The 23464-nt window shown below is 47.0% G+C and overlaps 1 protein-coding gene across 1 annotated transcript in view; it reads left to right on the top strand.

Moving 5' to 3' along the window:
* PCNX2 (pecanex 2) overlaps positions 1-23464 on the top strand; it is an 809726-nt gene that overhangs the window by 535083 nt on the left and 251179 nt on the right. The window contains exons 21-22 of the mRNA XM_063917734.1: positions 1469-1646; positions 13745-13853. Coding sequence (XP_063773804.1) covers positions 1469-1646; positions 13745-13853 — 287 coding nt within the window. The remainder of the gene's footprint in view (positions 1-1468; positions 1647-13744; positions 13854-23464) is intronic.

Genomic DNA, 23464 nt, shown 5'->3' with positions numbered 1-23464 from the left:
TTCTTGAGATTTTTAATATATAGATACACAAGGCTGTCTTAATAGCAGTGTAGGCCCCTGGGCAAAGCAATGCACTGGGGCCCCTACTCATCCTGCAGCGTTAGGGGTGGGAGGTGCTTTCAGCGGCATCTGCGGGCGGTAGGGGGTGTTCTATCATCTTTCCAGCATGTAGGACCTGGAGCAGTAATTTCTGCTAATTCTTTGACTGCACAGAATAGATGGTGGGAGATGGGGTGGGTAGGAGGGAGACCACTAAACTGTTGAAGGGGCATTGGGCTGAATGAAGGGGCCCCGGTGCATGACTTATAGGGTGGTAGGGCAGGGTTTAATACAGAGGGGAGAGGTGGATAGTGGAGTGTCCTTAATATTCATCATTTTCTGGTGAGAGGGCAGCTTGCTTGACTGCAGATATCTCCAGTTCCTGGAAATAGATTTCTTAGATTTCAATGGGGTAAAACACTAGATATTCCCTCCTTTTAGGAGGTGCTGGGGACTTGGGATGAGAGTTCAAGAGCCAGAGCAATCCACCAACGAAAAAATATAAAACTGCATACCAGGCGTGGTGAGCTGGAGCAGGGACCAGGTGCTGGAAGGCTGATATCTCTGATTCTGGGCATAGTAGAGACAAGCTGCCAGTGTGTACCGAAACGGGAGAGTCCCAGCTTTTGGAGTATACTCTCAGAAAAACTCTAAGTCAGACAGAACCCGAGATATCTGGCTGGGAAGAGCAATTAACAGGCTCGGATGGGGACCACCACTTAAAAGTAGGATATCTCCGGTCCCCTAGGGCCGATTTTTAAAAATCTGGTACCCCTGGAAAGAGGGGACCCTCAACTATCATCCTAGGACCCTTAGACTCCTGGGGCCCTTGGGCAGGTTCCCATTGAGCCCATATGAAAAGACAGCCCTGTATAATATATTGTACTGTGTATACTGTATTTGTCATTGTTTGTAGCAACTTTTATTTATCAATGTTTGTAGCATCTAAGTGTTACTTTAATATGTTAATTTGAATCTGTTCTGATCACTGTGTTAAATAGGGATGTAGTTATTATCCCCGTGGTCGGGATCCGGCGGTCAGCATACCGTCGCCGGGATCATGGCTGCCAGAATGCCGGCAGGGGGCCCAGGACTATTCCCATTCGTGGGTGTCCACAACACCCATAGAGTGGGAATAGAACCTGTGGCAAGCACAGCGAGCCACCGAGCCCGCAAGGGGCTTTATTGCGCTCGCCCCCCTGCTGGCATTCTGACGGCCGGGATTCCAGCGTTGGTATGCTGACCACCGGGATCCTGACCGCCGGGATCCCGAACGCCGGTCACCCGTTCCCAACCCGTTAAATCTGATCACTATAATATTACATTATGTGTAGTTGTTTTTTTTTTTTTTACTTGCTGTATTTGAAAATATCTGTTTTTGTATGTTATATAGTTATACTGCATTAACTTGTTTTATTTTGTTGTGCAGATTGGATGCTTTCTTAATAGCAGTTGCTGGAATGAAGCTATTGCGATCCTGTTTTTGCAGTCCCTTCAACCAATATGTCACACTAGGATTTACGGCTCTATTTTTTCAATTTGATTATGGTGCTATTTCTGAGAGCTTTTTGATAGATTTTTACATTATGTCTATTATGTTTTATAAGGCAAGTATTTTTAATAACTTTGCAATGGAAGGATTTTATTAAGTATGTTTGAAAATATAGGAAATGCCAATCGCACAGGATACCGTCTATATAAATTTTTTGGAGAACGAGGACCCACTATGGTTCTTTAATGTATTCAGATACATTTATTAAACAAGGGGTGTGCTACCACGTGACAAATAATAAACATATGACAAAAAAGTGCAAAAAAAGGATTTGTCTTAGTGTGGTGCACCACACCAATACAAATGTCTTTTTTCTCTTCTTTGTTAAATATGTTTGACTTTTTTTGTACTGTTCTACAAATTTGTTTTTGTTTTTTAAATTGTTACTATTTACAGTAAATGTAAATTTAGAAGTGGTAGGATTTATTTGGATGCTTAACTGTTTAAAGTATGCAGCAAGTAATCAGTGAGTGTCCACACAGTTAAATTACTTGGTTCCACTGTTCAAATAAAATACATTTCTTTATTACTTTATCATTCTTGAAACTGGTAGATAAAACAAATTTTATCCAATGTATTACTATGGATGTCCAATCAAGGATACTATTACATTATTCTTGGTTTCCCGTTGCTATGAATCAAGCCCTGTGTGTCAGTCTGTGTGGATTTGTGGGATAAGGAGACAATTTTTGTAAATCGCAACTTGAGTATTATCAGGAAAAACGTCCTTACTTTAACTTATTAGGTATGTTACAATATCTCCAGGAATAACATGAACAATCAGGGGGCGGATATAGGGATGAATGCACACCTAGGCATAACAGTATTGGCCACCCCCCTGCCTGCCTAATTTTGTTATTTCTGCAGTGGGGTACACTGTATTCCAAAGGGAATAACATCGGGGTGTAGAGTTGGATCTTGATCCGAGGCACCAACAGGCTAAAGCTTTGACTGTTCCCAGGATGCCTTGCACCGCCTCCTCTATAACCCCGCCTCCGTGCACAGGAGCTCAGTTTGTAAGTTGGTGCCTGCAGTGCAGGCAGTGAAAGAGCTTTTCAGAAGATAGAAGACTTCAAGGGCCACAGCACATGCACTTAAAAGTGCTATATGTCATTCTGACATATCGTGCTGCGGCTCCCTCACCTCCCCCAGCGGCGCTGTATAATCCCGCGCTCTGGTTGCCAGGTACTTACAGCAGAGGGCTCCAGTTTTCTTCATGGCACACACACACTTGCCGCTGCTCTCCAGGATCGCGTGGCCGCATCATAGGGAGGAGGTAAGAGGGTCCCCCAGGTGGGACCCACTGAAAACCACAATCCGGCACGGCCTCGAGGAGACAAGCTGCGCGCGCTGGCGTGGACACTGTGGCCATACAGGGACCCCACTAGACCACCATGGCAAGGGGCACAGGTCGAATTCCATAAAAATCCATTTTAATAGGCCCCGCAGTACCCAGTGGTGAAGTCCAGCAAGGGGATAAGGCTCTGACCTGTAGCCCTCCCCCAGCCCCAGGAGCCATTTACTGCTAATGTTCCCGCCCTGGAGCTGCATCTCTCTGTCTCCCTCACTCCCTGTCAGCGTTTGGGTGCCATTACACACATGCTGAGCTGATTCTGGGACTGCTGGGTGATGTCTCCTCTGTAAAGCCGCCTGCATCATCAGCGCTGTGCATTTACAGGACACTTAAGTATTCTACATGTCATTTAGACAGTGTTAGTTAAGAACAAGTGCATTACTACAGGGATATTTAGTACAAGTACCCTGTGATATACACCCAGTCTTTACTGTGCATTGTTATATCTACAGTATATACCTACATAGCTTTACTTGGTAGTACAGTTACTTAGTATTGCTAGTCCAGTGCAGTTTTATTGTTGTTTGTAATAATTTCTGCATTGTACATGTGACTGTGTGTGTGCCTATAGCTGTTGTGTGATCTCTATTCTGTATATCTCACACTTTTTGCTATCCCTACATTCTGTACCCTGAGGGGGGCTAAGTGCATCAGGGTTCTCATATAATATAGTGTTTCACAGGATATACTACTTTTGTATTTTTCTCTGTGTTTTACAGTCACCACATACCTCTTAAATTCTCTGTTTGTGCTCTGTCTGCTTAAATTGTACTATTACACCCTAAGGTTACGCTTTCAAATAATGTCTGCTAAACAGGGTGGTAGATCCATGGCTGATCCTGCACCATGCAGTGCTGATGCCACGGATTACCCGGAGGAAAACATAGCAGCTGAGGGTTCAGGTACTGGGGGTTCTGTACCCCACAGTCAGTTTGCAGCAATGGGGGCAAATCAAGACCCACCTTGGGCTGCTTTCTCTAATTTACTGACTACGCTATTAACTAGACTTGCGCCCCCTATGGGACCTCCTGTGCCATTACAGCCACATATTGTCCCTGCAGTTAATCTGCCATGGGCAAATACTCTGTTCTCTTAGTTACAGCAATTAAATCAGTCTCTGGCTAAACAAAATCCTAACCCTCGCCCACCTAAGACCAAGGCGTCATCTAAACGGGCCATTACTTCCTCACAATCCACACATGTTTCGGATACTTCATCCGATGAAGATGCGCTTACACTGACCCTTCAGACACTGATGCAGAGGTTTCTGATGGGGAATCTCTGACACAAGTGGATGTTCCTGGCCTCTTGGAGGCTATCAGGCTGATTCTTAAAATTGATGATGACGAAGAGCCTCCAGCTACCTCTAAGAAACGAGATAAGTTTAAACGTCAGGAAAGAAATTTTCCCTGTCTAAAAAGATGCTAGCTCGTTATCCCCTCGCTGCAGAGTTAAGTAAAAATTGGGAAACACCACCGCAGGTGGACTCACAAGTCACGCGTCTGGTGGTGTCCTCTGCTCTGCCTGTCACTACCATCATCTCGCTGAAGGAACCGACGGATAAGCGTGTGGAGGGTTGCTTGAAGTCCATTTACACTCTTGCAGGAGCTGTGCATAGGCCCACTATTGCGGCTTCTTGGGCGGCAAAAGCTATGGAAGCCTGGGTTCAGGAATTTGAAGCGGCACTACCGTCTGATTTTCCTGATAATGCTAGACAATGTCTTTCATATATTATTACAGCCTCTCATTATATTCAGGAGGTGGCATCTGCTGCAGGTGTCCTGGCGGCCAAGGACTATATGGTATCCCTGACATATGCTTACCTGCATATTCCTATTGCCGTGTCGCATCAGCAATACCTGAGGTTTGCTATTGGCAAGCTACATTTTCAATTCCAGGCCTTACCTTTGGTCTGACCATGGCTCCACGAATTTTCACCAAGGTCATGGCGGTCATGACGGCTCTCCGCCGTCAGGGCATCAGGATCCTGCCGTATCTGGACGACTTGTTGATCCTGGCGAAATCACCAGAGGTTCTCCTTCGTCATCTGGAACTGACGGTCCAATTCCTACAAGCCCACGGGTGGCTCATCAACTAGAAGAAATCCTCCCTGGTCCCTGCTCAGAGCATGGTGCATTGTTTGGATACCCACAACCCAAAATGGTTATTTTTGTGTCCGGAGAAGGTCCTGAAACTTCAGGACAAAACAAAACACTTCCTATCTCGTCCACATGTATCGATACACTCAGCGATACAAGTACTGGGCCTCATGGTGTCGGCTTTCGACATGGTAGAGTACGCTCAATTTCACTCCCGCCCTCTCCAGAGGTTAATTCTTTCCAAATGGGATGGCCTGCCTCACCGGATCAGGACTCACATGATCTCCTTAACTCCGGAGGTTCGCCTGTCACTGACCTGGTGGCTATAGGACCAGCAAATGAGCAGAGGTCGTCCCTTCTGGATCTCCAACTGGGTCCTTCTGACGACAGATGCCGGTCTGCGAGGTTGGGGCGCGGTGTTGGAGCAACACTCTCTTCAGGGTCTGTGGACCAAGGATGAATCTCTCCTCCCGATAAACATTTTGGAATTGCGGGCAGTGTTCAATGCATTGACACTAACCCTGCCTCTGGTACAGAACAGGCCTGTTCAAGTACAGTCAGACAATGCCACCACAGTTGCGTACATAAATCATCAAGGCGGCACTCAAAGCAATGAGGGAAGTGTCAGGGATACTTCAATGGGTGGAACGCCATCTGCCAGCCATATCGGCAGTGTTCATTCCGGGAGTCCTCAACTGGGAAGCGGACTTCCTCAGTCATCAGGACGTACACGCCGGAGAGTGGAGCCTTCATTTGGAAGTCTTTCAACTCCTAGTGGACAAGTGGGGCCTACCAGATGTAGACCTGATGGCGTCTTGACATAATCACAAGGTTCCTGTCTACAGAACAAGGACAAGGGATCCTCAAGCAGCGTTCGTGGATGCACTGGCAATTCCATGGAACTTTCGGCTGCCGTACATGTTCCCTCCAGTGTCACTTCTGCCCAAGGTAATACGGAAGTTCAAGCAAGAAGTAGGAATACTACTTCTAATCGCCCCAGCGTGGCCCAGACGACATTGGTTCTCAGACCTGCAGGGTCTATCGATAGAGCGTCCTCTTCTACTTCCGCAGCGCCCAGACCTCCTCGCTCAGGGCTCTTGGGTCTACCAGAATCTGGCCGGGCTGGCTTTGACGGCGTGGCTCTTGAAGCTTCAGTACTGAGGGCCAAAGGGTTTTCTGAGGTGGTCATTCAAACTATGTTGAAGGCCCGTAAGCCGGCTTCTGCTCGGATTTATTATAGGGTCTGGAATTCTTGCTTCACATGGTGTGCTGCTAAGAATTTTGATGCATTCAAGTTCAGTACTGCCAATCTTTTGGATTTCCTATAACAGGGCCTGGACTTGGGCCTTCATCTGGCCTCCCTTCAATGTTCATATTTCGGCCGTGTTGATATGGTTTCAGTGAAACATTGCGACTCTGCCTGATGTTCATACATTCACTCAGTGTGTTTTAAGGATTCAACCTCCCTATGTTCCTCCTGTGGCTCCTTTGGATTTGTCGGTTGTTCTGGACGCCTTTTAGGATTCTCCGTTTGAACCTCTAGAGTCTGTGAACCTTAAATGGCTTACGCTTAAGGTCCTGTTTTTGCTGGCTATCGCCTCTGCTAGACAGATTTCATATTTAGGTGCCTTGTCCTGTTGGTCACCTTTTCTGATTTTTCACCTTGACCGGGCAGTTCTTAGAACTCGCCCTGGTTATCTACCTACGGTGGTGTCGTCTTTCCACCTTAACCAAGAGAATGTGGTCCCGGCCTTTACCTCTCCAGGTTTATCCTCCAAAGAGAAGTCTTTGGATGTGGTACAGGTTCTCCGTATTTATGTGAAAAGAACATCTTCGCTTAGGAGATCTGATTCTCTCTTTGTTCTCTTTGGTTTTCATAAACGTGGCTGGCCTGCTAATAAGCAGACCTTGGCAGATGGATTAGAATGGTGATTGCACTTGCTTATGTACAGGCTGGATTTCCAGCTCCTGCTACCATCAAAGCCCATTCTACTTGGTCTGTTGGACCGTCTTAGGCGGCCCGCCGTGGTGCAGCCCTTGAACAATTGTGCAAAGCGGCTAAGTGGTCCTCAGTGTTCTTCATTAGGTCCTATGGCTTTGATTCTTCCGCCTCCCAGGATGCTTCCTTTGGACGCCGGGTTCTTGTGCCCACTACAGTGCGTCCCCTCCCATAAGGAACTGCTTTAGGACATCCCCAATGTTATTCCCTGTGGAATACAGTGTACCCCGCTGCAGAAAAGGAGATTTATGGTAAAAACTTACCTTTGTTAAATCTCTTTCTGCGAGGTACACTGGATTCCACAGGGCGCCCACCCTGACGCACTTAGCTTCTTTGGGTTTGTATGGCATTAGCCGCTGGTACCTTCTCCTGTCGTGAGAATGTGGTTCTGTGTGGCTACTAACTGTTATCGTCTCTTTTACCTGCTACTGCTTTGGACTGGTTAACAAAACTGAGCTCCTGTGCACGGAAGCGGGGTTATAGAGGAGGGGTTGCAAGGCATCCTGGGAACAGTCAAAGCTTTAGCCTGTTGGTGCCTCGGATCAAGAGCCAACTCTACACCCCAATGTTATTCCCTGTCGAATCCAGTGTACCTCGCAGAAAGAGATTTAACAAAGGTAAGTTCTTACCATAAATCTCATTTTTTATTGAGCCCACTGTTAATTATAGCCAATTTAATAAAATAATAATAAAAAAAGCCACTAACTATGAAATTTATTGATTTTTAATTATGTATACAAATTTATAAAGTAGGAAAGCTTACCAGGGCAGTATGTGCATGTCCTACCCATTTTCACTCAATTCAAGGTGGCATATGGTACAGTCCAGTGAAAACATTCTGCAGTTACTGGTACTTCTTGGGCTCACAGTGCCAACACAAGCATCCAAGTGCCACCCCCAAACAAGTGCCTCACATGCAGGGGGAAACTCAGGTTTCCAGAGAGAGAAAGTGGCAGCAGGGACGTAGAGACAGAGAGAGTGTCGGAAGGGACATAGAGACAGTGAGTGGTGGAAGGGACACAGAGAGTGATAGCAGGGACACATAGACAGACAGTGACAGCATGGACACAGAGACAGAGAGTGGCGGAAGGGACATAAGACAGATAGTGGCAGAAGGGACACAGAGAGTGACAGCAGGTACACAGAGACAGACAGTGACAGCAGGGACACAGAAACAGAGAGAGTGGTGGCAGGGTCACAGAAAGAGAGAGAGTGGCAGGGTCACAGAGAGAGAGTAGGGACAGAGATAGGCAGCAGGGACTTAGAGACAGAAAGACGCAGCAGGGACACCGAAACAGATGCAGCAGGGATGTATGGACAGAGAGAGAACCAGCAGGGACATAGGTACTTAGGGAGATGCAACAGGGACATATGGGCAAAGAGAGAGGCAGTAAGGATGTAGGAACAGATAGAGACACCAGGGATGTAGGGACAGAGAGAGGAACAGCAGGAGCGTAGGGGGCAGCAGCAGTAGTTCAAGTAGAAAAAAATTCTTAATAGTACTGTGTGCGCCAAAAAATGGGCATGGTTACATGCCACAAGGGGCGTGGCCAATGAAAATGGGGGCATGTCAACATGACACACCACCCATTTCTCATCACTTTGAGAACATTCCTTTCCATTCCAAATGCATCATACCTATATGGTGGTTTCTCACAATGGGGAACTTCTGAAAACATTTATTCTCCCTGGTCAGACAGCATCTTCAGTTGGTATTCACTTTTCATGTAGGAAATCACATGGTGCGGAAGATGCCTGTTTGTGTAGGAATATAACCAAAGTCATCGTCATACAATAGAGGTTCAACCAGACTCATGCCACCTGTGTCACCTTCTACCCCCTGCATCTCCCAGCCACACCATCATCTTCCCCCTGCGTCTCTCAGCCACACCATCATCTAACCCCTGCATCTTTCAGCAACACTGTCATCTCCCCCCCTGCCACTCTCAGCCACACCGTCATCTTCCGCCTGCATCTCTCAGCCACACTGTCATCTCCTCCCTGTGTCTCTCAGTCACAGCCATCATCCCCCACCTGCGTCTCTCAATCACACCATCATGTCCCGCCTCTACCCCCACTACTCTCAGCCTGCCCCCTTTAACTCTATGCCTCTCAGTCTGTCCCTTTTAATTCTGTGGGGTCTAGTCATAAAGCAGAGAAAAGCCCTGTTTTGCGGAAAACAGGGCTTTTCCTTGCTTCAAGCTATTCATGGAGCAGGTTACCGCGGACAAGTCCCTGACTTCTCCAGTGGCCCCCTGCTCCACAGCTGGATTGCATCTGCCTTCCGCTTCTCCACAGAGTTCAGGTTCACCATGAACCGTGGTGCGGTTGAGCTTCCTTGCTCTCTGTCCACACCTGGTGCTGGCTCCGCCCCCTGATCTCCCATAAGCCTCTGCGGCCTTCTGAGAGGTCAGCCGATGGTGCATGTGCAGAAGGGCCTGCCATCTGACTCCAAGCACCGCAGAGGGGAACCACGGGAGAAGTGAGAATCGCTGGAGCCCAGGACACCGCATCGCTTTGCCGGAAGGGTGAGTATACATGAATTGCTACTTATATCAGCTATATATGGCATCAAACCGATGCGATGTATAGTAATAAGTATCAATTATTTTTTATTTTTTTTATGAATAGACCCGTGTCTCTCAGTTTGTCCCCTCCTTCACTCTGTGCCCTTCAGCATGCCCCCCTTCACTGTGTCTCTCAGCCTGCCCCACCTTCTCTGTAACTCTCAGCCTGTCCCCCTTCTGTGTCTCTCAGACTGCCCCCTTCTCTCTGTGTCTCTAAGCCTTCCCCCCTTCTCTCTGTGTTTCTCAGCCTTCCCCCCTTCTCTCTGTTTTTTCTCAGCCTTTCCCCCTTCTCTCTGTGTCTCTCAGCCTGCCCCCTTCTCTCTGTGTTTCTCAGCCCCCCCCCCTTCTCTCTGTGTTTCTCAGCCTGCCCCCTTCTCTCTGTGTCTCTCAGCCTGCTCTCCTTCTCTGTGTCTCTCAGCCTGCCCCCTTCTCTCTGTGTTTCTCAGCCTTCCCCCCTTCTCTCTGTGTCTCTCAGCCTGCCCCCTTCTCTCTGTGTCTCTCAGCCTGCCCCCTTCTCTCTGTGTCTCTAAGCCTGCCCCCTTCTCTCTGTGTTTCTCAGCCTTCCCCCCTTCTCTCTGTGTCTCTAAGCCTGCCCCCTTCTCTCTGTGTCTCTAAGCCTGCCCCCCTTCTCTCTGTGTCTCTAAGCCTGCCCCCCTTCTCTCTGTGTCTCTCAGCCTGCCCCCTTCTCTCTGTGTCTCTAAGCCTGCCCCCTTCTCTCTGTGTCTCTAAGCCTGCCCCCTTCTCTCTGTGTTTCTCAGCCTTCCCCCCTTCTCTCTGTGTCTCTAAGCCTGCCCCCTTCTCTCTGTGTTTCTCAGCCTTCCCCCCTTCTCTCTGTGTCTCTAAGCCTGCCCCCTTCTCTCTGTGTCTCTCAGCCTGCCCCCTTCTCTCTGTGTCTCTAAGCCTGCCCCCTTCTCTCTGTGTCTCTAAGCCTGCCCCCTTCTCTCTGTGTTTCTCAGCCTTCCCCCCTTCTCTCTGTGTCTCTAAGCCTGCCCCCTTCTCTCTGTGTCTCTAAGCCTGCCCCCCTTCTCTCTGTGTCTCTAAGCCTGCTCCCCTTCTCTCTTTGTCTCTAAGCCTGCCCCCCTTCTCTCTGTGTCTCTAAGCCTGCCCCCTTCTCTCTGTGTCTCTAAGCCTGCCCCCCTTCTCTCTGTGTCTCTAAGCCTGCTCCCCTTCTCTCTTTGTCTCTAAGCCTGCCCCCCTTCTCTCTGTGTCTCTCAGCCTGCCCCCTTCTCTCTGTGTCTCTAAGCCTGCCCCCTTCTCTCTGTGTCTCTAAGCCTGCCCCCTTCTCTCTGTGTTTCTCAGCCTTCCCCCCTTCTCTCTGTGTCTCTCAGCCTGCCCCCTTCTCTCTGTGTTTCTCAGCCTTCCCCCCTTCTCTCTGTGTCTCTAAGCCTGCCCCCTTCTCTCTGTGTCTCTAAGCCTGCCCCCCTTCTCTCTGTGTCTCTAAGCCTGCTCCCCTTCTCTCTTTGTCTCTAAGCCTGCCCCCCTTCTCTCTGTGTCTCTAAGCCTGCCCCCTTCTCTCTGTGTCTCTAAGCCTGCCCCCCTTCTCTCTGTGTCTCTAAGCCTGCTCCCCTTCTCTCTTTGTCTCTAAGCCTGCCCCCCTTCTATTTGTGTTTCTCAGCCTTCCCCTCTTCTCTCTGTGTCTCTAAGCCTGCCCCCCTTCTCTCTGTGTTTCTCAGCCTTCCCCCCTCTCTCTGTGTTTCTCAGCATGCCCACCCTTCTCTCTGTGTCTCTAAGCTTCCCCCTTCTCTCTTTGTCTCTAAGCCTGCCCCCCTTCTATTTGTGTTTCTCAGCCTTCCCCTCTTCTCTCTGTGTCTCTAAACCTGCCCCCCTTCTCTCTGTGTTTCTCAGCCTTCCCCCCCTTCTCTCTGTGTCTCTAAGCCTGTCCTCCTTCTCTCTGTGTCTCTAAGCCTGCCCCCCCTTCTCTCTGTGTCTCTAAGCCTGCCCCCCCCCCCCCCCCCTTCTCACTGTGTCTCTCAGCCTGGCCCCCTCCCCCCCTTTCACTCTGTGCCTCTCAGCCTGCCCCTCCTCCCCCGTTCACTAGCAGCCACATTGGCACTCACTGCTGCCTTCTCTCTGCACAGGCGCCACAAGAAGGACACAGCCGCTGCAGGACAGGGAGCATGATGTGAAGTCAGCACTCCTATAACTCATTCCTGGCTGCAGTGGGAGGCGCTGTCAGGTCGCTGAGCACCCTGGCTTTGCTCGGCAGCGTTTTAAATAAAACTAAGCACACTAATTGCGAGTCACAGCTGCAATGTGTGTGTGGGGGGTGTGGGTGGCGGCAGTGGTACAGCATACCCGCTGTGGGCCAGGGACGCACCCACTACCTCTGGGGGGAGGGGATATTGGGGGGTGAGTCACGGTCTGACTTGACTGGGTGCAGGGGGAGCTGCGGGCCCTGGAAGCATCTTGGGTCCCATAGCGGCGCACCCTCTGTAGTCTTATGCCACTGCTCACATACTGTACCTAACAGTAAATTTGCCACAGTGAGCAATAGGGGTAAATTATCCTAGTGTATCCTGCCCAATGTTTCCTTTTCTTTCATTTATAACATTACATTAACAAACTGCTTGTCTTTATATCAATCCCATAGCATTATCTCTATAGGGATATGGCATTCATCACCATCCATGCATCGCACCGCTCTATCCATATTGCCTCTATACTATTACACTTATCTCTAACTAACAGTCAAGCCATGGTGGAGCTTTGGAGAGAGATAAAATTGCTCCTAGCAACCAGTTTTTAACTGTCATTTATATAGCACAGTCTTTGATATGACAAAAGATAATTGATTTCTATGGGCAATTACTACACTTTATCTCACTTCAAGGCTTGATACATCACCCCTGTGGTGTTTTTCCCTATCTGTAATCATTAACTGTGAAATCCTAAACCTGTCCCAGTAAATAAGAGGTCACATATCTTATGATTATCTTTTTAGTTCTCTCTACTACTGTTTCCTACAGCTGGTATAAATCAATCCTACCTACTCTACTCCGCCCCACCCCCACATGTTCCATACGTGCCACCCACTAACATCATTATGTCCCACTTAGGAGATGGGGCAGGCCGCATCGGTATGTGTAGAGCAATCTGGAGCATTCTGAGGACATTTCCGATCAGCTGTACAGGCTGCAGCATGTCATATATAGACTGCTTCGGCCGTCGCTTCGGCTGTGATGCAGCACTGATCCTGGCTGCCGGAAGCAAGAGCCATGGTGCACCTTTTGCACACCCCTAGTTACGGCCCCGTACACAGTACATGTTATTATTATTATTACATTCTATTTATCAGGCGCCACAAATGTTTTGCAGCGCTGTATATACGACAAAAGTTAGAACAATACAGGATACACAGAACTTAACAGTACAGTAACTTAAAAACTAAAACAGAGCACATGTAACACTTAGCACCACAAGTACAATATAGCTGAGATGTAAAGAAGCAATGGAGTAATCGGCATACTGCTAGAGGCGGGCAGCCATTGGAAGAGATAAACAGTAAGGAGCGAGTGGAGATACGAGTATAGACATTCGCTGAGTAGGAGATTGAAGAGTGAGAGAAGAGGGTTGTGAGAACAGGAGAGAAGAGGGCCCTGCTCCAAGGAGCTCATGATCTACAATATATGTACGTCTGATTGACAACAGTATAATAATCCAGAAAACCTCAAACACATCACCTGCCTCCTAAGTGTACCCTATAGAATGCACGCTCAGTTTGTAACAAACTAACATCTATCTCAGCCTCTTGGCAATAACAGAAACATGTCTCACAAGATCAGATACTGCCTCTCCTGCGGCCTCGTCACCCCGACCCCCAGACCGAGAAGCAATAAAGAAGGTGTAGATACTTCCCAATATTTGGATTTTCCAGTGTTACTGGCACGTCCTCTCTGAAAGGGGTGTGTTGTCAGAATATGTAATGGGGTTACCCATGTCATAGTGCCATGGTCAGTGGGGATTATCTCCCAACATCCTATCATGTTGCAGAACATGCTTTTACAGTATGCAAGTAGCTGTAACATTTAATAGTTATATTTACACATATGGTACATTATTTTTTTTATTAAAATAAACATTACTATTGTTTTCTATGCCACTGTATTTATTTTCCTTTACTTTTGTCTCTCCTAGATATGGGACCTACTTTACAAGATGAAATATGTATTAACCTATATTGCACCATGGCAAATCGCTTGGGGATCATCATTCCATGTATTTGCTCAGTTTTTTGCTATACCACGTATCCTTTTTGTTATTTAAATATTTAAAGTGTACAAGTATCACATAAACAAACTTACTACCTATCAACACTTATTACTGTACTGTTAACACCATCAAATTTAAAGGACCATATAGATAGATTTTCTCATACTGGATCTTGTTGTCTATACTGAAATCCAAATGTTAGTACATCTATTGACGTTAGGATTGCTGTAGTCAGTATAGTCCTGACATGCTACCTACCTGTCTGTCTGTCTATCTATCTATCTATCTATCTATCTATCTATCTATCTATCTATCTATCTATCTATCTATCTATCTATCTATCTATCTATCTATCTATCCAGTATTCACATCGCTTCACTTTTTCCACACTTTGTTACAGTATGTTACAGCCTTATTCCAAAGTGGAATAAATTTGTTTTTTCCCTCCAAATTCTACACACAATACCCTATAATGACAACATGAAAAAAGTTTTGGGGAGATTTTTGCAAATTTATTAAAAATAAAAAATTAAGAAATCACATGTACATAAGTATACAAAGCCTTTGCCATGAAGCTCAAAATTGAGCTCAGATGCATTCTGTTTCACAGCCTTTGCTCAATACTTTGTTGATGCACCAGGCTGATTTTGCCATGTAAATAACATAACTTAGTAACAGTAATTGAGGTTGAATAGAGGCAAATTTCCCATAGTGTTCAACTTTAACCCGTATTAAGTTGTGATGATTCGGGTGGTCTTCAGTATGCCGAATGTCGGGATCCCGACGCACAGTATACCGGCGCCGGGATCCCGACACCCGGCATACCGACAGCTATTCTCCCTTGTGGGGGTCCATGACCCCCCTGGAGGGAGAATAAAATAGCGTGGCGCGCCACCGTGCCTGCAGCGTGGAGAGCGCAGCAAGCCCGCAAGGGGCTCCTTTGCGCTCGCCACACTGTCAGTATGCCGGCGGTCGGGCTCCCGGCGCCGGTATGCTGGTCGCCGGGAGCCCGGCCGCCGGCATACCATACTACACCTGATGATTCTAACATGCCCGCTGAAGTAATGCTTTATGACTAGTTAACTATAACTCATATTATCCCCTGATTAACCACATTAATATTTTAAATATTATAACCTTGGATATCATTTTCATTCATAAATGTATCCAATCCTTTTTTAAATCCATTTACAGAGTCCGCCATTACCACCTTCCCTGGCAGGGAATTCAAATCATTATTGCCCTAACAGTGAAGAACCCTTTCCTCTGTTGCATTCGGAACATTCTCTCCTCCAGCCGCAGCGAGTGCCCACGTGTCCTAAACTGTGTTCTTTTAATAAATAATTCCTCTGATAACTCTTTGTGATGTCCCTTTACATATTTGAAGATATTAATAATATCAACTCTTAGGCGCCTCTTTTCTAGTGTATACATATTCAACCTAGTAAGCTTTTCCTCGTAATCCAGTCCCTCTAGGCTTTTAATCAATTTAGTAGCTCGCCTTTGAACCCTTTCGAGTTCACCGATATATTTTTTATACAGTGGTGTCTAAAACAACACAACATTCCAGGTGCGGATGTACCAATGATTTATACAGCGGCAGGATTACATCGGAGTCCCTTGTCTCAATTCCCCGTTTTATGCACGCTAGCACTTTACTTGCCTTCTTTACTGCGCTTTGACATTGTGTTTGGTTATTAAGCCTATTATCAATGAGTACCCCCAAATCTTTTTCCAATACAGTTACCCCTAGACGTTCCCCATTTAATATGTAGTCTGCAAGTTTGTTTTTAGTCCCGAAATGCATAACCTTGCATTTGTCTGTATTGAACCTCATTTTCTGTTTAGACGCCCAGAATTCAAGTTTACATAAATCATTCTGCAAGGACTCCACATCTAATTCCGAATTAATTACCTTACACAGTTTAGTATCATCTGCAAAGATTGACACTGTGCTTTCCAGGTCTATTTCTAGGTCATTGATAAATATGTTGAACAGTAGTGGCCCGAGTACGGATCCTTGTGGTATTCCGCTGACTACTGGGGACCAGGTTGAGAACTTCCCTTTGACCACTACTCGCTGTACCCTGCTATCCAGCCAGTTACTTATCCATGTGCAAATAGTTTTTCCTAGGCCAAGCTCCTTTACTTTGATGATCAGTCTCCTGTGAGGCACTGTATCGAAAGGCTTTTGCAAAATCTAGGTAGACCACATCCACTGCTTTTCCCTGATCAAGATTATTGCTCACTTCCTCGTAGAAGCTAATTAATTTAGTTTGACATTAATCTGTCCCTCACAAACTCATGCTGGTTCTTGCTAATAATCATAGCAGTCTGTAGATACTCCTGTATGCTGTACCTTAGAATTCCTTCCAATATTTTCCCCTCTATAGACGTCAAACCGAAGGATTGGTGTATAGCTGAGATAGTGCCATTATTTAAAAAGGGATCCAAAAATCATCCAGGTAACTACAGACTGGTTAGGTCTTGTTATGCACACCAGTGCCTGCAGGAAAGTACTAGTGTTTGAACTGTTATGCAAAACAAATGGACTCACAGACAAACTGGGGAATATGACATAACGTACACAGAAGGTGATAGGGTAACAAAATACACACACAGTGAACAGAGAAGCCCAGAGGCTAAGGAACTGGGTATCTCCCTTGTATTAGAACTGCTCAGATGTAAAAAGCAAGATGTTGTGTTTTAATACGTAGAGAACCCGAAATGCTGTTGCTAAGGGCAACAGCAAAACCCTAAAGGGTTACCAACGGGTGTGGCAGTAAACTCCTTGGTCAGAGATGGAATGATAGACACAAGGAGAGCCTCCACAATCCTGATTCTCACTTGCAGTGCACAGGTTTAAGCTTACTGCCACTAAACTGACCCCTGACACCTAGCACAGTGAGACAGGATTAGACAGGCAAGTGTTAGAATACAGCCGCAAACTTGCTAAGTTCACAGAGTAATAACAGAACCCCAGCAAGCTAAACGACTGACTCCAGTCTTACTGCTAGGTCTGGATTGGCAGAGTGTAATACCAAATCCCCAGGCCTATTTGCAGTAAGCAACAAACAAATACAAAGCTACACAGTACTGGCTAACTTTCATGAACTGACTAACCAACAGAGATTCAGCAGCATCTGCTTACCCTGAAAAGAGGCCTTATAAAGCAGGTGCTGTCCACGCCCCACTCAGACCTCACAGACCGTGAGCACAAAAACCAGCACCGGATCCCCTGCCGTGCACAGAGCCTATAACCACTGCACAGCAAAAGACCCGAACCGGAGTATCAGCTGCGCTCAGGTTACTCCACTAGCACTTGTCTCCCGGTTGCCATGACGACGTGGCAGCACAGGGCAGGAGACCCTAACAGTACCCCCCCTCTGACGAGGGGTCAAAGAACCCCTACCACCGGGTTTATCGGGGAACTGCGAGAAGAAAGAGCGTATCAGTCTGGGGGCATGAAGATCACAACTGCGCACCCACGACCGCTCCTCCGGGCCATACCCCTTCCAGTGCACCAAAAATGACAGCCGACCCCGAACCACCTTGGAGTCAAGAATCCTTTCAACAACAAACTCCCTCTGGCCACGTATCAGAAGAGGGGAAGGTCTTCCACTGGAAGAAGGATTACTAATCGCCCGTTTTAAAAGGGAACAATGAAATGTTTTATTGATACCCAAAGAACGGGGCAGATCTAACTGAAATGCCACCGGATTGATAACCCTGGTGATCTTATAAGGGCCGATGAACCGGGGCCCTAACTTATGAGATGGCTGTCTCAACTTCAAATTCTTGGTAGACAACCAGACGAAGTCTCCTAATTTGAAGCTGCAGGGTCTTTTCCGCTTATCAAAAACCCTTTTGGTCACTAATGACACAGACACAAGGGCTTTCTTCACTTTCCGCCAAATACCTCTAAGGACCGAAACCACAGAGGAACCACCAGGCGTGGAGTCCAGGGGGTCAAAAGAATTGGCCTTAGGATGATGCCCATACACACAAAGGAAGGGAGAGATCCCTGTAGCAGAGTGAGCCGCGTTGTTATAGGCAAACTCCGCCATGGACAGATGAGCAACCCAGTCAGTCTGACACTTGGAGACATAACACCTGAGGAACTGCTCCAAGGACTGGTTCACCCTTTCAGTCTGCCCATTAGACTGCGGATGGTAGCCTGACGACAAGCTGACAGAAATCTGGAGATCGGAACAAAATGCCCTCCAGAATTTGGCCACAAACTGGGATCCGCGGTCAGAGACCACATCAAGTGGCAACCCGTGGAGACGCACAACATGCAGCATAAATAATTCAGACAGGCGTCTGGCTGATGGCAGCCCAACCAGTGGAACGAAGTGCGCCATCTTCGAAAACCTGTCAACGACAACCCAGATGGCTGTCATCCCCGAGGATTTGGGCAAGTCCACCACAAAATCCATTGAAATGTGGGTCCATGGCTTAGATGGGATAGAGAGTGGATGTAATGGGCCAACAGGAACCCCTCTAGGAGTCTTATTTCGGGCACAGATGTCACATGCCCGAACCCACTGATCCACATCCTTAGCCACCGAGGGCCACCACACCGCCCTAGATAGCAACTCCCGAGTTCTGGCAATACCCGGGTGACCTGCCGACTTCTTGGCATGGAATTCCAGGAACACTCGCTGTCTTAACCTAGGAGGCACAAACAAAAGACCTACCGGAAGGTCTGGAGGAGCCTGCTCCTGTGCTCTAAGGACTAATGATAAGAGGTCCTGGGTAATGCCCACTTTAATACATGATGGGGAAACAATGGGCAACGGCTCCTCGGTGGTCTCCTGGATTGGAGCAAAACTCCGCGAGAGCGCATCAGCCTTGATGTTTTTTGACCCAGGGCGATATGTTATCAAAAAATTAAAGCGAGCAAAAAACAAAGCCCATCGTGCCTGCCTGGCATTGAGACGCTTCGCTGACTCTAAATATGCCAGATTCTTATGGTCAGTGAGAATTGAGACCACAAACTTAGCCCCCTCAAGCCAGTGTCTCCACTCCTCGAGTGCATCCTTAATAGCCAACAATTCCCGGTTACCCACGTCATAATTCATCTCGGCAGGCGAAAATTTACGGGAAAAGTAAGCACAGGGATGAAGGCGATTATCAGACACTCCCATCTGAGAAAGCACTGCCCCAATACCCATCTCAGAGGCATCCACCTCCACCACAAAAGGACGCTCTGGATCTGGGTGTCGCAGCACCTTGGCCGAAACAAATGCCCTTTTGAGACGGGCAAAAGCCGCTTTAGCCTCACAAGACCAGTGAGCAACATCCGCCCCTTTCTTAGTGAGTGCCACCAAGGGCGCCACTATAGACGAAAATCCAGCGATAAATCGTCTATAAAAATTCGCAAAGCCCAGGAAACGCTGAAGCGCCTTCAAACTAGTGGGCTGCACCCAATCCAGGACTGCCTGTACCTTGGAACCCTCCATTTGGAAACCTTCTGGGGAGATAATATATCCTAGAAATGCGATTTGCTGAACTTCAAATTCGCACTTCTCCAGCTTCGCCCCAAGCCGGTGGTCTCTGAGTTTCTGGAGGACTAAGCGTACATGCTTCCGATGTTCCTCCAGGGAATGGGAGAAGATTAGGATGTCATCTAAGTATACAACTAAGAATCTATCCAAATATTCCCTGAGCACATCATTCATGAAATCCTGGAAGACTGCCGGGGCATTACAGAGCCCAAAAGGCATCACCAAATATTCATAATGCCCTGAGTGGGTATTAAAGGCAGTCTTCCATTCATCCCCCTCTCTTATTCGGATTAGATTGTACGCACCGCGTAGGTCAATCTTAGAAAAAATGGTGGCAGTACGAAGCTGGTCAAACAAGACCGAAATGAGAGGCAGTGGGTATGAGTTTTTAATCGTGATACGGTTCAATTCCCTGAAGTCGATGCAGGGTCGCAACGAACCGTCCTTTTTACCCACGAAGAAGAACCCCGACCCAACTGGAGACTGTGAAGGTCTGATAAATCCCTTAGCCAAGTTCTCCTGAATGTACTCTGCCATAGCCTGAGTCTCAGGACGTGACAGGGAGTACAACCTGCTCTTGGGAAGCTTAGCATTTGGCAACAAATCAATGGCACGGTCATAGGGGCGATGGGGAGGTAGTACCTCTGCAACTTTTTTGGAGAACACGTCCGCAAAATCTGCATAACACCCTGGCAATCCTGGCAAACTTAGCTGCGAGAGCCTGACTGGAAGGCTCAAGCAACTCCTGAAACAATCAGTACCCCAACTAAGAATCTCCCCAGAGACCCAGTCAAATTGAGGATTGTGGGCCCTTAACCAGGGTAACCCCAACACCAATGGGGCAAAAGTACAGACAGTCACATAAAAGGACAATTTTTCAGAGTGTGTGGCTCCAATAAACAAAGAAATCTGGCTAGTGCAAGAGGTAATTTTACCTTGGGATAATGGTTCCCCGTTTAACCCACAAATCTCAATTTCCGATGCCAAGGGTACTAAGGGAACAGAGTGTTTTAGGGCGAATTGGCGGTCCATAAAAACCCCGTCGGCCCCACTGTCCACAAAGGCCTCAGTCTTGACAGTTTGACCGAGGATCTTCAAGGTCACCGGAATGATAAAAGTCTTCTTGGGAAATTCTGACTTCTGGCCTGACAGGATATTTCCCATCACCCTCAGGCCCTGAAGTTTTCCGGCTTTTCTGGGCATGATACTACCACATGACCTTTATTCCCACAGTACAAACACAACCCCTGCTGTCTCCTCCGCGTCTTCTCACGCGAGGAGAGGCGGGTAGCCCCAATCTGCATAGGCTCCTCAGAAAATTCCTCAGAGTCTGAGGTTCCCTTGGGAAGGAAGGAAATCTCAGTCTCCCTTTCAAGCCTACGCTCTCTCAGCCGTCTATCCACCCGGATGGATAACTGCATGAGCTGATCCAAGCTATCAGGCAAGGGATATTGTACCAGTTGGTCCTTTATCTGGTTAGAAAGACCTCTTCGGTACTGGTGTCTCAGGGCTGGGTCATTCCACTGGGTATCATGGGCCAACCTCCGAAACTCCGTACAGTAAACCTCAACTGGCCTTCGCCCTTGCTTAAGGATCGAAATCTGAGCCTCGGCTGAGGCCGTCTTGTCAGGGTCATCATACAACATGCCCAGTGCCGTAAAAAAAGCATCAACACTTTTAAGCGACGGACAGTCAGGCTGCAACCCATATGCCCAGACCTGTGGGTCTCCTTGTAGCAAGGAAATCACTATGCCCACCCGCTGAATCTCCGACCCAGAAGACTGAGGCCTAAGCCGGAAGTATAGCTTGCAGCTCTCCTTGAAACAAAAGAACTGCGAGCGATCTCCAGAAAAACGATCCGGGAGATTTACTTTCGGCTCCTTAACCCCTGCAGGTGCTGCTGCTGCGGGAGCTCCGCCAGCAGCCTGGGAGGTGTGCATTTTAATGGACAAATCATTAAATTGCCGAGTCAGGACCTGCACCTGATCGACCACCTGTTGCAACGTATTTTGAGGGGTATGCTCCATATTCCCACAAAATTTCAACAGGAGTATTAGGCTGCTGAATATGTTATGCACACCAGTGCCTGCAGGAAAGTACTAGTGTTTGAACTGTTATGCAAAACAAATGGACTCACAGACAAACTGGGGAATATGACATAACGTACACAGAAGGTGATAGGGTAACAAAATACACACACAGTGAACAGAGAAGCCCAGAGGCTAAGGAACTGGGTATCTCCCTTGTATTAGAACTGCTCAGATGTAAAAAGCAAGATGTTGTGTTTTAATACGTAGAGAACCCGAAATGCTGTTGCTAAGGGCAACAGCAAAACCCTAAAGGGTTACCAACGGGTGTGGCAGTAAACTCCTTGGTCAGAGATGGAATGATAGACACAAGGAGAGCCTCCACAATCCTGATTCTCACTTGCAGTGCACAGGTTTAAGCTTACTGCCACTAAACTGACCCCTGACACCTAGCACAGTGAGACAGGATTAGACAGGCAAGTGTTAGAATACAGCCGCAAACTTGCTAAGTTCACAGAGTAATAACAGAACCCCAGCAAGCTAAACGACTGACTCCAGTCTTACTGCTAGGTCTGGATTGGCAGAGTGTAATACCAAATCCCCAGGCCTATTTGCAGTAAGCAACAAACAAATACAAAGCTACACAGTACTGGCTAACTTTCATGAACTGACTAACCAACAGAGATTCAGCAGCATCTGCTTACCCTGAAAAGAGGCCTTATAAAGCAGGTGCTGTCCACGCCCCACTCAGACCTCACAGACCGTGAGCACAAAAACCAGCACCGGATCCCCTGCCGTGCACAGAGCCTATAACCACTGCACAGCAAAAGACCCGAACCGGAGTATCAGCTGCGCTCAGGTTACTCCACTAGCACTTGTCTCCCGGTTGCCATGACGACGTGGCAGCACAGGGCAGGAGACCCTAACAGGTCTGTAGTTACCCGGATGATTTTTGGATCTTTTTTTAAATAATGGCACTATCTCAGCTATACACCAATCCTTCGGTACCATGCCTGATCTAATTGAACTATTGAAAATCAAGTATAGGGGTCTGCTAGTTGTGAACTAAGCTCCATAAGAACCCTTGGGTGAAGTCCATCAGGACCAGGTGATTTATTAATCTTAATTTAGCTTAGTCTTTCCCGGACTACTTCTTCACTTAAACAAGTATATAACCATGAATCATTACTGTCACAATTGTTATGCTCTACTCCCACCATAAGTTCTTCTCTGTTGAACACTGCTGAAAAAAATTTGTTCAGTATTTCCGCTTTTATTTCATCATCATTTATCAATACTCCAAATTCATCTTTTAATGGACCTATATTCTCCTGTTTTAACCTTTTACCGTTTATGTATTCTAAAAACTTTTTAGGATTGGTTTTACTCTCTATAGCGATTTGCTTTTCATTTTCCATTTTAGCTGCTCTTATTGCTTTTTTGCATTTTTTATTACATTCCGTGTAAAACTTGAAAGACTCCTCCTTTCCATTAGATTTATATGTTTTGAAAGCCCGCTTTTTTTCATCCATTTCTGCCTTAACCTTCTTGTTAGGCCACATCAGTTTGAGTTTAGTACTCCTGCGTTTACTGCCCATGGGAATAAATTTATGAATATTGCTATCCAGCAACCCTTTTAAAGTATCCCACATTTCCAAAGTCTTCTTGTTATGAAACAAAACTTCCCACTCAATGTCGTTAAGTGCACATCTCAGCATACTGAAATTAGCCTTCCTAAAGTTAAATGTTTTGGTTGAACCCCTGTAGCTACAGTATGTTTCCTGAAACTGATGTCGAATGTGATCATATAGTGATCACTGTTACCCAAAGTCTCCCAAACTTTAGTGTTTGATATAATGTCCACATTATTAGTAATCACTAGATCCAGAGTAGTTTTATTCCTAGTTGTGACCTCGACTAATTGAGACAAGTAGTGATCCTTTAACATATTTAAGACCCTGTTGCTCCTATCTTTAACACATGAATCACTACTCCAATTTATATCAGGATAATTAAAATCCCCAATCACAAGGATGTCCCCCAATCCCCCAGCCATTTTGATTTGCTGCAAGAGTTGTTCTTCCTCATGTAAGCTAATATCCGGCTGT

The sequence above is a fragment of the Pseudophryne corroboree genome, chromosome 4 (genome assembly GCF_028390025.1).
Source record: "Pseudophryne corroboree isolate aPseCor3 chromosome 4, aPseCor3.hap2, whole genome shotgun sequence".
Taxonomy (NCBI): domain Eukaryota; kingdom Metazoa; phylum Chordata; class Amphibia; order Anura; family Myobatrachidae; genus Pseudophryne; species Pseudophryne corroboree.
The sequence above is the reverse complement of the archived record's forward strand: the minus strand, read 5'-3'. Positions and strand labels throughout refer to the sequence as shown.